The sequence below is a fragment of the Elephas maximus genome, chromosome 24, assembly GCF_024166365.1.
Source record: "Elephas maximus indicus isolate mEleMax1 chromosome 24, mEleMax1 primary haplotype, whole genome shotgun sequence".
Classification (NCBI taxonomy): Eukaryota; Metazoa; Chordata; class Mammalia; order Proboscidea; family Elephantidae; genus Elephas; species Elephas maximus.
The window spans coordinates 526,931-545,205 of record NC_064842.1 but is presented as its reverse complement, the minus strand read 5'-3'; the positions used below and the strand labels follow the sequence as shown (position 1 = coordinate 545,205).

The 18,275-nt window shown below is 46.5% G+C and overlaps 1 protein-coding gene across 1 annotated transcript in view; it reads left to right on the top strand.

Moving 5' to 3' along the window:
* The window catches only part of INTS7 (integrator complex subunit 7), a 113,854-nt gene extending 96,191 nt beyond the window's left edge, over positions 1-17,663 (top strand). The window contains exon 20 of the mRNA XM_049867985.1: positions 6,234-17,663. Coding sequence (XP_049723942.1) covers positions 6,234-6,521 — 288 coding nt within the window. The 3' untranslated portion in view covers positions 6,522-17,663. The remainder of the gene's footprint in view (positions 1-6,233) is intronic.
* The last annotated feature ends 612 nt before the right edge of the window (positions 17,664-18,275 follow it).

Here is an 18,275-nt window from a genome sequence, read left to right as displayed (position 1 = left end):
AGAAGGGGCCTAGCGCCCCATGCCCAGTCTTGCCTCCGAACTTACCAGTCAGCAGGGCCACCCCTTCACCTGCAGGCCAGTGCTCCACGTGGAAGGAAACATCGAGAGTGGGGGGAGACATGCCCCCAAAAAGCAAGCATCTGTTCTTCCGTAGTTTAAGTACATTTTAGCGTTTTCAGAAAGAAAGTGTATGGCACTGACATGTGATAGATAAAGTGAACCCTTTTCTTAAGGGCTGTAGTGCTAGGAATTCGTTGCTTTGAGAACCGTGAAGTAGGTAAACAAGAACCGAAGTCTGGCTTATGTCATTAGCAAAGCTAAGATTCTGAACCTGTGCCCACCAAACACCAGTGTTGCAGTTACAGAATTTTTTTTCTTTAGACATCTCTTTCCAATTCCTTGGTTTATCTAGTGAATGGAACAAGGGAGCAAGTGTGTAGTTGTATGAGCAGAGTTGTTCAAATGTCCAAATTGGCTGTGCCCAGGTTTATTGTGGGCCTGTCTTGTCTGAACTGAGGCCACGTAGCAAGAAAAGGAGTTTTCAGTAAAGATCTGAAAAGGGGAACATCTGGTTCTCTTCTGTGGGTTTATTCTAAAAAGCTAAGTGAAGGTCTAGTTTAAACCATCATTAGTTTTACTCTATCACAAGGCTCAGTCTTCATTCTCTTCACTTCCATGACAGAAAGCCTGGTACCCATGTAGCCACACTGTCAGCCCTGCTCACTGTGCCACACTTTCGAGCCAGGGTTGGGGCCGCCAGCAAAAGCATGACTTTACGCACAAGCCATCGGTTCGAACAGCACTTTACTCACAGAAAGAAGAGACAGAGCAGGGTCGCTTCAGCTATGGGTGCTGGGTCCCCAGATTTTCTCAGAAAGAGAAGAGACAGAGCAGGGTCACTTCAACTATGGGTGCTGGGTCCCTGGCTTTACTCACAGAAAGAAGAGACAGAGCAGGGTCGCTTCAGCTATGGGTGCTGGGTCCCTGGCTTTACTCACAGGGAGAAGAGACAGAGCAGGGTCGCTTCAGCTATGGGTGCTGGGTCCCCGGCTTTACTCACAGGGAGAAGAGACAGAGCAGGGTCACTTCAGCTATGGGTGCTGGGTCCCCGGCTTTACTCACAGGGAGAAGAGACAGAGCAGGATCATTCCAGCTATGGGTGCTGGGTCCCCAGCTTTACTCACAGAGAGAAGAGACAGAGCAGGGTCACTCCAGCTATGGGTGCTGGGTCCCCGGCTTTACTCACAGAGAGAAGAGACAGAGCAGGGTCACTTCAGCGATGGGTACTGGGTCCCTGGCTTTACTCAGAGAAGAGACAGAGCAGGGTCACTCCAGCTGTGGGTGCTGGGTTGCCAGATTTCCTCAGAAAGAGAAGAGACAGAGCAGGGTCACTTCAGCTGTGGGTGCTGGGCCCCCGGCTTTACTCACAGGGAGAAAGGACAGAACAGGGTTACTTCAGCTGTGGGTGCTGGGTCCCCAGATTTCCTCAGAAAGAGAAGAGACAGAGCAGGGTCACTTCAGCTATGGGTGCTAGGCCCCCGCCTTTACTCACAGAAGAGACTGAGCAGGGTCCCTTCAGCTGTGGGTGCGGGGTCCTCAGATTTCCTCAGAAAAAGAGACAGAGCAGGGTCATTCCACCTGTGGGTGCTGGGTCCCCAGCTTTACTCACAGGGAGAAGAGACAGAGCAAGGTCACTCCAGCAGCGAGCACTGGTTCCCCAGATTTACTCTCAGAGAGAAGAGACTGGGCAGGGTCACTTCAGCTGTGAGTGCTGGTTCTCCACGGCCAGTGGATCACCGTCCGCAGCCGATGCAGGGCTGGTAGTTTGTGTGCACCTCTTGTTGCACAGTTGAGAGACCCCATTCCCTGTTTGCTGGGGACAGATATAGAATGGGATCAGCCAGGTCCCACGTGACATGCATGAGCAGAGCAGAGAGAAGGTTCACTTTGCCCAGAAGAAGGAGGAAGGTTCCCAGTAAGGAGAAGAAACTGGAAGAGAGACTCAGCTCCCAGCCTCTGTTATCATGAAATGTTCCAGGTCCAGGGCTTCTGATTAGGCATTCCAGGTGGGGGTATACTAATGCCCCCACATAGGTGTCACTGAAGGAGGGGTGTATGCTAACACACTCCTCTGCAGGGAGTTTGTCCGTAAGGTCTCTCTAAGGCCACTGCGCAAAGCAGCCTCTAAGGGCTTTGTACACTTTTTTTCCTCTGAAGTTTCAACCATTTGCTTCCAGGGTGCCCTGCTACAGGGTGTTTTTCAGCACCAGAGACCTGCTTAAAGTTCCTCAGCTTGTTGGAGCCCCTCCAACCATCTCTCGTCCCATTGTCAGAGGGCTCTGAGCAGTGTCTTCCCTAGGTCTTGAGTTCTTCTCTTGGGAACAGTTACTGGCATGCTGCACAGATGCTTCGCAGCTTCCACTAGCATTGCTCCAGACCTGCTGGTATGGCTGCTGAAGTGCCCTACAGGTTCTGCTAGTGTCTTCCAGGGTTGCCCCGTGGCGTGAGGCTCACAAGCAACCTGGGCCAGGCAGACCTCCCTGTGCGGGGGCCCCAGAATACCCAGAATAAGTGCCATCTCGGTACACTGTTGGGGTCTACATCCCGTTTGTCCCCATCCGGCCAGAGGGAGGCCGGCATTGTAGTCGATTTGTCACCCCTGGAGTGCCAGCACAATCCTGGGGTGATTGTACTGAGGGGCCCATGTCTTCCCCATTCCTTGACCTGTGTGCTTTGTGTGTGACCCTGCTCACTGCACCAGACTGTTGAGTCAGGGTGCTGGGTCACCAGCAAAAGCACACCTTACACACGGGCCTTGAATGGAGCCGTTTTATACCACGTAGAGAAAAGGTGGAGCAAGGTTAGCTTTAGCTGCAGGCACTGGTCCCCCACAGCCAGCCAGTTACTCCCCACCGCTGATGTAGGGCTGTGGTCTCTTGCACCCCTCTCGTGCCTCAGTCAGGAGACTCCATTCCCTCTCCACTGGGAACAGATAGAGAAATGGGTGGGCCAGGTGCCATATGGCCCCCACACATGAGCAGAGCAGAGAAAGCTTACTGTGTACCCAGAACAGGGAAGGAGCTTCCCCAGTAAGCAGAAAAAACTGGAAGAGAGAGAGACTCAGTTCCTGCCCAAGGTTGTCTGGCAATCCAGGTGGGCGTTGAAGGCTGTGTAATAGACTACTTTTCCATTTTCCAAACACACTCAGTGAGTATTTGGTAAATGAAAAAATACCAACTAGCATGTATTGAGCACTTCCTGTGTTTAGAGTATAACTATTACGGGTGGTAATCTCTGTTGTCACAGAGGATTGTAATGAGAATTTACACAGCTGACTTATCTGTCTGCAGCTCCTTCCTCCATTTGAGTGTGAAACAACAGTAACCATGGTGATTCCTACTATTAAGAAAATATCATTCAAATCTAGCACTGGTTGTATACTGGTTGACTTACCTCCTAAGAAACATTGTGAAAGTCAGAAAGCTGATGTGACAAACCGTGTAGCACAGGATTGCTTTGTAATGTTAGGTGGTTTTTCGACATAAATTGCAACTATCAATTCAGTATGATCAGGCTGCCTAAACCTGTTTCTGGCCCTTCTAAGGAAGCTCTCGTTTAATAGGCATGTTCTCTAGGGAAATAAAAATCACACAAAAATTAAGTGTGCTAAAGAAACAAAAGTTCCTATACCATAAATAATTACATCTTGTGTTGATTGGTGACTTCATTAATATTACGGGTAAATGCCTCTGGAAAACTGCCCTCATGATAACTACTGATTGAGACACAAAGCTCTAGGCCAAATTTGTGTGATTAAGTACACAGCAGAAACACCAGCCTGTCTGCTCTGATATTCATTAAGATTACCCTAACCTGCATTCTCAGAATAAGCCTGTCCTGACATGCTTCCTCTTGGTATGGGAGAGGGTACACCAGCAGGTTCTGTGTAATCTTTGAAGGACAAAGGCAAGAGTGTCTGGATAAGTGAATGCATCTGTGATTCGTCATATTAGTATCTGTGCTTTGTAAGCTACTATATGACCAGTCTCAATGAGAGAGTGGTTACTAAGTAAGCGATGTACAAGTCCTAAAGTTCATATGTTAAGGAAGGTAGGAATCCCTACATTGTTTAAATAACTAGTATAAAGTCAGACTAGCTGGGGGAAAACCTAGCTTTGATTTAGTGTCACGTTCATATTAATCTCTTAGATTCTAGACTCCCTGAAACAGGTGGCCCCATCCCGTTTCTTCAGAGTATCTCCTTATAAACTCAAGAAAGATGGGGATTGAAGGTGGAGGCCGGTTTGCTCTGGGAGCTCTCTCTACTCAAGGGTAGTGAGGAGGCAGCGCAGCTTGTGGTGGAAAGTAGGCCCTGGAGTTAGCCTGCCTGAGTGCAGATTCCAGCTTTGCCCCTCCAGGCCCTGGAGTTAGCCTGCCTGAGTGCAGATTCCAGCTTTGCCCCTCCAGGCCCTGGAGTTAGCCTGCCTGAGTGCAGATTCCAGCTTTGCCCCTCCAGGCCCTGGAGTTAGCCTGCCTGAGTGCAGATTCCAGCTTTGCCCCTCCAGGCCCTGGAGTTAGCCTGCCTGAGTGCACATTCCAGCTTTGCCCCTCCAGGCCCTGGAGTTAGCCTGCCTGAGTGCAGATTCCAGCTTTGCCCCTCCAGGCCCTGGAGTTAGCCTGCCTGAGTGCAGATTCCAGCTTTGCCCCTCCAGGCCCTGGAGTTAGCCTGCCTGAGTGCAGATTCCAGCTTTGCCCCTCCAGGCCCTGGAGTTAGCCTGCCTGAGTGCAGATTCCAGCTTTGCCCCTCCAGGCCCTGGAGTTAGCCTGCCTGAGTGCAGATTCCAGCTTTGCCCCTCCAGGCCCTGGAGTTAGCCTGCCTGAGTGCACATTCCAGCTTTGCCCCTCCAGGCCCTGGAGTTAGCCTGCCTGAGTGCAGATTCCAGCTTTGCCCCTCCAGGCCCTGGAGTTAGCCTGCCTGAGTGCAGATTCCAGCTTTGCCCCTCCAGGCCCTGGAGTTAGCCTGCCTGAGTGCAGATTCCAGCTTTGCCCCTCCAGGCCCTGGAGTTAGCCTGCCTGAGTGCAGATTCCAGCTTTGCCCCTCCAGGCCCTGGAGTTAGCCTGCCTGAGTGCAGATTCCAGCTTTGCCCCTCCAGGCCCTGGAGTTAGCCTGCCTGAGTGCAGATTCCAGCTTTGCCCCTCCAGGCCCTGGAGTTAGCCTGCCTGAGTGCAGATTCCAGCTTTGCCCCTCCAGGCCCTGGAGTTAGCCTGCCTGAGTGCGGATTCCAGCTTTGCCCCTCCAGGCCCTGGAGTTAGCCTGCCTGAGTGCGGATTCCAGCTTTGCCCCTCCAGGCCCTGGAGTTAGCCTGCCTGAGTGCGGATTCCAGCTTTGCCCCTCCAGGCCCTGGAGTTAGCCTGCCTGAGTGCGGATTCCAGCTTTGCCCCTCCAGGCCCTGGAGTTAGCCTGCCTGAGTGCGGATTCCAGCTTTGCCCCTCCAGGCCCTGGAGTTAGCCTGCCTGAGTGCGGATTCCAGCTTTGCCCCTCCAGGCCCTGGAGTTAGCCTGCCTGAGTGCGGATTCCAGCTTTGCCCCTCCAGGCCCTGGAGTTAGCCTGCCTGAGTGCGGATTCCAGCTTTGCCCCTCCAGGCCCTGGAGTTAGCCTGCCTGAGTGCAGATTCCAGCTTTGCCCCTCCAGGCCCTGGAGTTAGCCTGCCTGAGTGCAGATTCCAGCTTTGCCCCTCCAGGCCCTGGAGTTAGCCTGCCTGAGTGCAGATTCCAGCTTTGCCCCTCCAGGCCCTGGAGTTAGCCTGCCTGAGTGCAGATTCCAGCTTTGTCCCTCATTAGCTGTGTGACCATGAAGAAATTGACCTCTCCATCTCCTCTTCTATAAAGTGAGAGTGGTAACAGCTCCTACCTCTTGGTTGTTGCAAAGATTGAGTGAGCAGTCATGACTGGGCCTGGCCCAGAGCATCCAAAAAAAAAACAATTGCTGTTGAGTTTATTGCGACTCATAGCGACCCTATAGGATAAATTAGAATTGCCCCGTAGGGTTTCTAGGACTGTAAATCTTTGTGGAAGCAAAGATTCTGTGGAGCAGCAGATAGGTTTGAACTGCCAACCTTTCAGTTAGCAGCCAAGCGCTTAACCACTGCGCCACCAGGGCACCTTTGGCCCATAGCAAGCACCCAGTAAATATCAGCTGTTGTTGTTACTTACCACCAGTCCTTTCATTCCAGATACCCATTGACAACATGACCAATGAGATGGAGCAGAGGGTGGAGCCTCACAACGATTACTTCAGCACTCAGTTTCTGTTGACCTTTGCCGTCCTGGGAACACACAGCATTGCGGTGGAATCCTCAGTGAAAGATGCCAATGGGATTGTATGGAAGACTGGTCCCAGAACGACCATATTTGTGAAATCCCTGGAAGATCCTTATTCCCAGCAGATCCGCCTCCAGCAGCAGCAGGCCCAGCAGCCCTTCCAGCAGCAGCAACAACGAAATGCCTACACACGGTTTTAACTGCCATGGGTGTCCAACAGACTTGAAAGGATTGATCGAATTTGCAAAAATGGATTAAGATATGAAAGTTACAGTGTGGAGCCCATTTATTCACTGATTTTTGTAATGTCATATCCTGTAAGTTTTTTTTTTTTACTTAAAAATTTAGTTTGAGAAATAATTGGACTATTAGCCAGAAAGATTTTTTCCTGCTCCTTTTAAACCAAGTCTTTTTTTCTCATATTTAACATTTTTGTTGCTTTATTGTTTTTTCTGTTGCTAAGCTTTCTCCCTTTCTTTCAAGAATATAGTCCCATGTTTGGATCATTGAATTAGTGAATTTGACTACTTCTTCACCAAAGTATACCCTTTGCTGCCTGACACAAACCTGAAGTTCCAAGCTAGGCATGAGGAAGTCTGACCAGTGGGTGCAAGGCTTATCCATGGTAGCCATATCTGTGGTAGCCGAAACTGCATCTTCCCGTGGATGGACGTGAAGGAGGCCCAGGAACATCCAGCCCTCCACGTTGTGAGAGCCTGTAGCCTAGCAGAATTGAAACATGCTGCTGCAGTGTTTCCAGGACCTACCTGTCTCTCCTGTACTAAAGCAGCCTTATTTGTAGTTTTAGTTTTGAATTGACCTAAAGGGCACCTGGCAAGTACATAGAAAGGCTGGAGATAAGTGATTTGTGGTTTTTTCTACTGTGTGTGACTGTGTAATCTAGACTTTTTACGGTTTCTAAAAATGAAAAAATTATTCACAGTTAATACGTTAATGTTTTTAAAGGTTGGGGCAGATCTTTTCCTTTGATCTGGTTTGGCTTCTACTTGGTGAGTTGTGTGATAGCAAATGTGATTGCCTGGTGAGAACAGTCTCTGTAACAACAACTGTCAGTGAGGGTGCTCAGGGACTGAAGTTTCTGGTTAACCAGGAAACCCCTTTTTTCTTTCTGTTTTAATACTGGTTAGAAACCATTTTTAAAATAATAATGATATACTTCCTTGCCTTAACACAGTGTATTAGATATAATTTAGCCTTTCTTTCTTGATTTGGGATCACTGCCTACTTCAAGGTCATGGTTTCCAAGCATCAGGGATCGTAGATGGCAGACATTGATGATAGGCAGGTACCTTCCAGACTCAGCTCCAGGAATGAGGCAGGCTCATCCCTGAAGGTCTCCTATTTAAATAACTCTCAATTTCTTTCCTCATTTTGCCTTTTTCTCTTCGAAGTTGACACTACTTCAAAGGAGGGGCAGAGTTTAAAAGATAGGAGGGTTTGTTTTTTTCTTGGTATGTGACCTGTAAGAACGAGAAGTGATGGGCAACTCAGTTTCCTCTAAGATCGCTTGGCATCATGAGCTATTGCCCCAGCTCAGCACACTGCGGCCACGGCCAGAACGCTGTTGTAGAAGGTGCAGCTGTCCACTGTCTGCTGTGAACGATGGCCCTGGATGCAGCCCAGCTGTACACAGCACACAGGCTGCAGTCGTACCAGTGTCTGGGTCCATGGGCCTCAGAAAAACCTGCCAGAGTGGCATGGAGAGGGGTGCAGAGCCCCTGGCCCTCTACTGGGGGTGGGAGGAGCTGAATCAGAAAGCCTGGGTTCCACTGTTGCTCTGATGAGTCAGCTCTGTGATCTGGGGACGTCCCTTTATCTCTCTAAGCCTTGTCTATAAAAGGACTGAATTAGACTAGATCTTGACTCCAGTCTAGAGTTTATTATCAAATGACTGAAAGGCTAAAGACCAAAAAAAAAGAGGTTCTTGAGAAAAATGCTTTTGTTTGTTCACAAGTTTCTGTTTTCAGAATTAAATTTTACAGTGTGGATTTCAGGTTTCTGGTAGAGTTCCAGGAGAAGGAAAGCAAATCCTCCTCTAAGTTCTGGTTCCCCCAGAGACCTTCCCAAATTCTGTTTTCTTAAATGATAGGCTCTTAATAGCTTGCCTTAGGCTGGGTTCTCTGGAGAAGCAAAACCGGTGATGTATGTGTAAACCGTATATATATATATATATATATATATATATATATATATATATGTGTGTGTGTGTGTGTGTGTATTGGATGCAGGTCACGCCCCTAAAGAAACTCCCCTTACAATTGGTTGGCTGATCACATCAAATCACATCATGGAGAATGACTACATCATAACATAACTACCAAACTACATCATTACATAACTGCCAAACCACTGAGCATCGTGGCTCAGCCAACCTGACACACAACTTCAACCAGGAAGCCTCTGTGTTACAAAGTAGAACTGCTCCATAGGGATTTCTTGGGTATAAGCCTCTTTTTTTTTTGAGACTTTACGCAGCAGAACATATACCATTTCAGCAGTTTATACATGAACAGTTCAGTGACGTCGATTACATCCTTCAAGTGGTACAGCCATTCTCACCCTCTTGGCTCTAATCTTTATGGAAGGAGACCACTAGGCCTTTCTTCTGTGGTGCCACTGGCTTCCCTAGAGAACCGCCAACCTTCCAGGTAGCAACCAAGTGCACACCATCTGTACCACGTGAGGACCTCAAATTGGGAAGGAATTATTAAAAACAAACCCAAATAGTTCAGAGTATGAAAATAACTACCAAGCATAAAGATTACGTATTTTATTTCAGTATGTCCATTACTCCAGGATGAGAACTCTGATTTTATGTTTTCCACTGTTAAACAGTTATTTGAGGTGAGGAAAAACTGTGTGTATGATTTCAACACCAGACTAACGAATGAAGAAAAAATATTCAAGAAAAGAGGCAGAAAAGACATGCATCCTGATTATGAAGTGAGCATGCTGCCTGAATTTAGAAATACAGATAAAAAAAAGGACACTAGCTGATGGAATCTGGGTGACAGGACTAGTTTTTCTCAGTGCTTAGTAACTCTGCAGGAGAGCGTGGTGGCTGAGAACATAGCCCCTGGAGCCACACAGGTTCAAATCCTAGCTCTACCAGACTTTGTGGCCCTGGACACTTAATCTCTCTGACTCAGTCTCCTCGTTTCTAAAATAGGGAAACATAATAGTACTTCATAGGGTAGGTGTGAAGATTAAATGAATCAATACACAGTCAACATACGTAAAGCACTTAGAACGTGCCCGGCACAGAGTAAGCAAATACTGTGTTTGCTGGTGTTATCCCCCAGTCTTAACTTTTCATTGTTAGCTCAGTTCTTAATCTTACCATTTTATTTATTTAAAATAAATGTTACTTTTTCTCTGCTGCTAAACATAGATTTAAGCTATCTTCCTCATGTTTAATTTGGATGCAGAGTAATAACAAAGTAACACTGACCTAAATAAAATGGGGTGTCTGTCTACTGTAGTGTCCTGTAGAGCCCTGGTAGCACAGTGGTTAAGAGCTCGCCTGCTAACCAAAAGGTTGGCAGTTCAAATCCGCTACCTGCTCCTTGGAAACCCTGTGGGGCAGTTCTGTGTCCTGTAGGGTTGGTAGGAGTCGGAATTGACTTGGGGCAGTGGGTTTGTTTTGTTCTGCTGTAAATTCTTCTTAATTAAAATATTTAACAAAAAACATACCAAGAAAATGGTGTAAAATATTAAGCTGCTGATGGCCTTCATGAGAGCTGATTGACTATTTAGAAATTACTGTTGTATTCCAGCTTAAACTAAGGGATCTATCTCCTGATGACTTTTCTAGCTCAAGCCAACCAAGGTGGCAGATAATTTGCAACTGGAGGCCATAAACTGCTTTTCACGTCAAGATATGATCCAGAGAAAAACCAACCACCCCAACAAGATCTTCAGACTAGGGTCCCTGAGATGTCAGTTTAAATTCCATTTGTAAGACTGACTTGCCTTGGGTCCTTAGACGTGTCACTTGGCCTTTCTGGGTCAGTATCTGCCAGCAGCTGTATCTTAAGAATAAAATAACCCTGCCACTAGGTATGTAGAGCATATGCACAGCTGCCCAGTAGAGCTTACCGTGGTGAGGACAGTGTTCAGGTCTGCTCCTCCCAGCGTGGATACCAGGCACGTGTAGCCATTGGGTACCTGAAATGTGGCTGATGTGACTGAGGAACTGTATATTTTACTTACTTTTAATTCATTGAAATTTAAAAAGCCTTATTTGGCTCCTGCCTATGGGGAGTGAGAAATGAGGAAATGAGGGCTCACTATTAACCCGTTGCCCTTGAGTCGATTCCGACACATAGGGATCCTATAGGACACAGTAGAACTGCTCCATAGGGCTTCTGATTCTGTAATCTTTATGGGGAGCCCTGGTGGCCCAGTGGTCAAGAACTCGGCTGCTAACCAAAAAGGTCAGCAGTTCAAACCCACCAGCAGCTCCTTGGAAACCCTATGGGCAGTTCTTCTCTGTCGTATAGGATCTCTATGAGTCAGAATTGATTTGATGGCAATGCATTTGTTTTGTTTTTTTAATCTTTACCGAAGCAGACTGCCACATCTTGTGAGGAGCGGCTGGTGGGTTCGAACCATTGACCTTTCAGTTAGCAGCTGAGTACTTGACCACTGTGCCATCAGCACTCCTTCACTATTACCAAAAACAAAAACCCATTATTACCTTAGCACCTAGATAATCCTTAAATAGATTTCTAGATAAGGGGTCAGTCTGCACTGGTGTTCTTTGAGGCACCAACGAATTCAGGTAGAGGAGTGGGTGGATGACAAGGAGGGTAGTCGGAGTGTGTTTGCTTTGCTTATGCTGATACAAGGCTCCATTGCTCAATGCCCAGTTTTGTTCTTTCCACAGTGCTTCCCTGCGTTTAGCCTTTGTCGGTTACAAACACACTGAAAGTATGATGGGCCGTACTGAGAAATCCAATGTGGTGAGTTCACTTGGACTTCTACCATCAGTACTGCAGCACGAGGTTATGGGCTTCCTTCCCATGTCTCACCTAAGACTTTAGACCGTTCCCTCCAGGGGCTGTGTGTTTACTGGCTCAGTAGAGGCCAGTTCTTCTGTAGCATCTCCCAGTCTGAAGTACTCATTCCATGGGCAGTTTGATTTGAAATGGAATTGAGATTTAAGCAGAGCAAATGATGTTTTTCTTCTTAAATGACACACCAAGACCTGGAACCATTGATTTCCGCATTTTAATTAAGAATGCTGAATGTGGTAAGCTTCCTTTTTTCAGATCTACATCAGTTACAAAACGTGTTCAGTTTGTATCTTTTTCCTCAGCCTACTTGCTAAGCTGTCCTAGAGCAGGTCTCTCCTGCATAGTCAGTTTTGTTGTGTAAGAAAACAATTGTCCTGGTTGTTTATTATTCATGTCTGGTTAAAGATTGAAATTTGGTGAAATGAGTTTGGGGAATGTCTTTCTTACTGACCATGTCTACAGGTCTAGCTTCAGTATAGTGATATCCAGCTAGCAAACTAAGACCAAAAGTATTCTTGTTGTTTCCAGGTAATTTTTAAACTAAAATTATAAAGATGGGGTAATGCCAAATGAATTAGAACAATCAGGAACATGAACACATACCAAATACCCAAAAAAGTCAGTATGGGTTAAAGAAAGGTTGTGTGCATACAAGAAATATTCTCTACCTGGCCTTTCTTTGGTTTTCTCGGTTGAATTTGTGGGTTTTGATGAAGCTTATTTGTAGCTATGGGTCAAAAGTATTTAAAATGGAGGATTAGGACAAAATGGAGCTAAATTAGACCCAGGGATTAGGTGAAGGTGTCTAGTTCTGTTTTCCCAGACAATGGAAAGTGAAAATAGATGGTGCTGCTCGAGTTCTCCCTGATGGCAAACAATGGAGCCAATGGTGCTTTCTGCTTGTGTGTCATCTCACACTAACAGCATGAAATTCTAGTGAGATGACGGAAGTGATGATGAATTTTTAACACTATTTCCCCTGCCTTGTTTTCCCTTCCCCATCCCCACCCACCAGCAGGCGGACATCATGTGATAAGGAGGGTCAGCTCTGAAGTGTCTGCGCTTGACAGGAGGAATCATGAAAGAACTATAGAAATCAGGGGAAGGAAGTGGGAGGCAAACAGGGGAGAAGGGCTTTCCTGGTGTGAGCCCAACAATCCAAGCCCTGACCTGGGGGTAGGAGATTGCAAGAAAATGGACAGGGAGAGCCTTCAGACAATTTGTAGCCTTATTTGACAGACAAAGACCTCTATCTTTAGAGAATGTGGAGAGGGTGTTAAAAAGGCTATGACAGAGCACAAAAGAGGACCATTTCTGACATTCTAACAGTAACCGCTTGCAAGTAGCAGTCAGGCGACGGTCTTAGGTAATTTGAAAACTGGCCATCAGTCAGTGTTTTCTCCTTGTGGTATGTGGAATGCATGTGTCCTTTCCCAGAGAGCCTCTTGGCATAATCAGAGAGCTTGAATACCTGCCACTTGTCTTACGGATCAAATTGTGTCCCCAAAAAATATTTGTTGCAAATCCTGACCTCTATGCCTGTAATTATAATCCCATTTGGGAATGGGTTGTCTTTGTTACATTAATGAGGCAGGATTAGTGTAGGGTGTACCTTGAGTCAATCTTTTTTGAGATATAAAAGAGATTAAACAAGCAAGCTAGAGAAGCAGAGATGTGGTTAGATGCCAAGACGAATGGAGATCTTCAAGGAACCAGGAAGCATAAACTGGAGAGACAAGGACCTTCCTCCAGAGCCAACAGAGAAAGCCTTCCCCTAAATCTGGTGCTCTGAATTCGGACTTCTAGCCTCCTAAACTGTGAGAAAATAAATTTCTGTTTTTTAAAGACACCCACTTGTGGTATTTCTGTTACAGTAGCACTAGATAACTAAGAATTTGATACCAGAAGAGTGGGGTGCCGCTTAGCAAATATTTACAATGTGGAAGTGGTTTGGGAATTGGGTAATGGGTGGAAGCTTAATTTTTTCTTCACTTCTTTCAGCTTGAGAAATGCTGAGTGTGTTCTTCCCTTTTGGTTTTGGTTTTCGGCATTTCTCAAGCTGAAAGAACTGAAGAAAAAATTCAAGCCTCGAGTTGCAATATTGAAGAATTCTATGGGGAATATATTGAATGATGCAGGAAGCATCAAAAGAAGATAGAAGGAATACAGAGTCACTGTGCCAAAAACAGCTGGTCGACATTCAGCCATTTCAGGAGGTAGCATATGATCAAGAACTGATGGTACTGAAGGAAGAAGTCTGAGCTGCACTGAAGGCAATGGCCAAAACCAAGGCTTCAGGAATTGATGGAATACCAATTGAGTTGTTTCAACAAATGGATTCAGCACTGGAGGTGCTCACTGGTCTGTGTCAAGAAATTTGGAAGACAGTTTCCTGGCCAGCCAACTGGGAGGGGTTTATTTGTGCCCATTCCAAAGAAAAATGATCCAGCAGAATGTGGAAATTATTGAACAATATCATTAATATCACACACAAGTAAAATTTTGCTGAAGATCATTCAAAAGCCGTTGCAGTAGTACACTGACAGTAAACTGCCAGAAGATGACGGAGAATGAGGGATATCATTGCTGATGTCAGGTGGATCTTGGCGTGAAAGCAGAGAATATCAGAAAGATGTTTACCTGTGTTTTATTCACTATGCAAAGTCATTCAACTGCGTGGATCATAACAAATTATGGATAACACTACAAAAAATGGGAATTCCAGAATACTTACTTGTGCTCATGAGGAACTATACATAGACCAAGAGGCAGTCGTTCAAACAGAACAAGGGGAATACTATGTGGTTTAAAGTCAGGAATGGTCTGTGTCAGGGTTGTATCCTTTCACCATACTTATTCAACCTGTATGCTGAGCAAATAATCTGAAAAACTGGACTGTATGAAGAAGTACAGGCATCAGAATTGGGGAAGACTCGTTAACAGCCTGTGATATGCAGATGACACAACCTTGCTTGCTGAAAGTGAAGAGGACTTGTAGCACACTTACTGATGAAGATCAAAGACCGCAGCCTTCAGTATGGATTACACCTCAACATAAAGGAACCAAAAATCCTCACAACTGGACCAATAAGCAACATCATGATAAACCGAGGAAGGGTGGAGGTTGTCAAGAGTCTCATTTTACTTGGATCCCCAATCAACACCCATAAAAGCAGCAGTCAAATCAAAAGACGCGTTGCATTGAGCAAATTGGCTACAAGAGATCTCTTCAAAGTGTTAAAAAAGCAAAGATGTCGCCTTGAGGACTAAAGTGTGCCAGACCCAAGCCATGGTGTTTTCAATCACGTCATATGCCTGCGAAAGCTGGACGATGAATAAAGAAGACTAGGGAAGAATTGATGCCTTTGAATTGTGGTGTTGGTGAAGAATATTGAATATACCGTAGACTGCCAGAAGAATGACAAAGCCTGTCTTGGAAGAAGTACAGCCAGATTGCTCCTTGGAAGTGAGGATGGCGAGACTTCATTTCGTGTATTTTGGACATGTTACCAGGAGGGGGAAACCCTGGTGGTGTGGTGGTTAAGTGCTACGGCTGCTAACCAAAGGGTCAGCAGTTCAAATCCGCCAGGTGCTCCTTGGAAACTCTGTGGGACAGTTCTACTCTGTCCTATAGGGTCGCTGTGAGTCGGGATCGACTGGACCGCAGTGGGTTTTTTGTTTGTTTGTTTGTTTGTTTTATCAGGAGGGATCAGTCCCTGGAGAAGGGCTTCCTGCTTGGTTAGAGGGTCAGCGAAAAATGGAAGACTCCCCCAGCAAGATGGATTGATACAGTGGTTGCAAAAGTGAGCTCAAGCATAACAAAGATAATGAGGATGGCACAGGACTGGGCAGTGTTTCGTTGTGTTGTACATAGGGTTGTCATGAGTCAGAACTGACTCAACAGCACCTAACAACAACAACAATGGGTGGAGGCTGGAAGAGTTTTAAGGTACCTAATAGTAAAAAGCCTAGATTTTCTTGAAGACTGTTGGTAGAATTGTGGATGTCAAAGGCAATTCTGGTGAGGGCTCAGAAAGAAGTGAGGAGAGCTGTAGAGGAAGTATTGTCTTAGAGAATACATGTGGCGCCAACAACAGAATGCTGCTAGAAATGCGGGTGTTAAACATGCTTCTGGGGAGACTCTAAAAGGAAATGATGAACCTGTGATTGGACAGTGGAGGAAGGATGATGCTTTTTATGCAGTGGCAAAGAGCTTGTCTGAATTACGTTCAAATGTTTGGTGCAAGGTAGAATTTGGAAATGATGAACTTGGATATCTGGCTGATGAGACTTTTAAGCAAGATCTTAAAAGGGTCCACATGGTTTCTCCTTGCAGCTTATAGTAAAGTACGTGAGGAAGGAGATAGACTTAAAAATGAACTGTGCAGAATGAAAACAGATTTGGAAAATTCTTTTGTATGAACTAAGGACTTGTGTCCTATAATTGTCACCAAGGACATGGCTACACAATGTTTTGTTAAGGAGATTAAGCCTGTGCTGATGGATCTAACCAACTACAACAGCAGAAAACCAATCAACTTAGACCGAAAGGGACAGAAAAGGAAAAAAGGGAAGAACGCTGTCTGCTTCTTGGAATTCTACAGGCAGGTAGCAGGCCAAAGGAGCTACATCTGTTGTCCTGTAAGAAAAGAAAAAACACCATCCCTGGAGCAGCTCTGAGATCAGCAGAACTGTTGGAAGGGTCACAGGAAAAAGGGCTACCTCAATTTCAAAGGGTAGAATCATGGCCCGCTGGGTTTCAAAGGGTAGGGCCAAGGCCTCCTAGGTTTCAAAGAGACAGATCTTCACCAACTGGGTTCTGGAGTGTGGGGCTGCTGTTAAGGTGTGCCAGGGGGATGGGGCCTCTGCCCAGAGCTGAGGGGTGGGGCTGCCATGCCCAAGGGGCAGAAGAACTGGCAGCACGGAGGGCACCATTCAAATGGACTAGGAGAATGGGGCCACCCAAAGGGGAGGGAGCAGAGTTGCCATCCCAGTGGGCTTGGAAGGCAGAGCTGAAGCCTAGGGCCAAGGGGGCTCCACCCAGAATCCCGAGGGTGTGGCCAACACCCAGAGTCTGGAGGGTGGGACCATTGCCCTGACAGTTGCAAAGAGCAGAGGATTGTTTTCCAGCCTTGAATGTAAATTGTTCTGCTTGGTTTTGAGTTTGGCTTGGTGCCCCTTATCCCTTCTTTCCTTCCAAATTTCTCTCATTTGTAATGGAAATGTCTACCTTGTGTCTGTTCCACCATTGTTCTTTGGGAACAGATAACTTGCAGTCTAGATTTTTCACAGGTTCACAGATGAATTTTGTGCCAGGGTGGAACATGCCTCACATCTCACCCATCTTTGCTTCAGATGATTCAGAAGATGAGATTTTGGGCCTGGAGTTGATTTAAGACTTTGGGATGGTGTGATGGGATAAATGTCTTCTGCATGTGGGAAGGACATGTATTTTGGGTACCAAAGGGTGGAATGTTATGGATTGAATTGTGTCCCTCAAAAGTGTGTGTTGTAAATCCTAACCTGTATGCCTGTTGTCTTTGTTATGTTAATGAGGCAAGATTAATGTAGGATGTATCTTGAGTCAGTCTCTTTTGGGATGTAAAAGAGATTAAACAAGCAAGTAAAGAAGAAGAAAGATGGGATAAGATAGATGTCAAGACATGGGGATCAAGGAACCAGGAAGCAGAAATATAAAAGACAAGGACCGGTCTCTAGAGCCAATAGAGAGATAGAGCATTCCTGCAAAGCCAGTGCCCTGAATTCAAACTTCTAGGCTCCTAAACTGTGAGAAAATAAATTTCTGTTTTTTAAAGCCATCCACATGTGGTATTTCTGTCATAGCAGCACTAGATAACTAAGAAAACTTGGAAGTCAAAGCCGGATAAAAGAACATTTGGAAAAGAAGGCATGCCCTTAAAGCGTAAAATAAATATCCAGCCTTGAGGAGGAAAGAGCTTACACTCAAAAATAATTAAATATTGACTCAGGTTGCAGAAGCTACTGCCGCTTTTGGCCAGACTGCTGAATGACACCATTCCCTCAATGTCACATTTCAAGGTACTAGGGCATTAGGGAGAAATAACTGGAGTCGTGAAATCACTTAAGCAACATCAGATCTATCCTATTTAATGGTTACTGTGGCCCCTGGGGTGCTCGAAAGCTGATAAGCCCTGGCTGGAGTCATTTTCTCCGGACTCTCAGGGAGTGAACGCATCTGCAGTCTGTCCTGGAGGACCCGTGAGAGTCTGCCCTAAGCGCTGTCTCCGGCATTGCCTCTCCCCCTCCCCAGCGGCTGACCACAGCTGCTGAGGGAAAGCACTTCGTCCTGAGCACCGGAGGCCGCTCGGCCGACATCACCGGAGGCGAGGAGGCTCGGCCGACATCATGGAAGGTAGCTCAGCTGACGTCACTGAAGGCGGCTCAGCTGACATCACAGAGCATTGGGGCTCAGGCAGCAACATTTGTCTGCGCAGGAGCTTGCAAACGCACATTTCTTGAAGTGGACCTTTGCTACAAAGCATGGCCAGCAAGGGCAATTTTGATTCACTCACCAGATGTTTAGTGAAGGGCCGTCGGGTACCAGGCGTTGGGAATACGATGATGGACGAGCCCCCTGGGTCCACAGACACCCAGTCCCTCTGCACAGACCACGGTGAGGAAGCCGTGGTTGCACTGGGTGCGCCTGAGCTTCCTCAGGTGGCTAATCACTGTCCCCAGTGAAAGGGGAGAGGAGTGGGTTTGGACAGGCCCGTCCAGGTCAGAGGCCATGCTGTTCCCTGTGCGTCCCTTCAGAAACGCTCAGCCTGTCTCAAGGCTTCAGTATTTAACCATCTTCACGGGTTTTTCCTTATGGCCAACCTAAGCCCCTCACTGTGGTTTTAAACCTCCTGCTTCAATTTTCTGTGTTTGGGG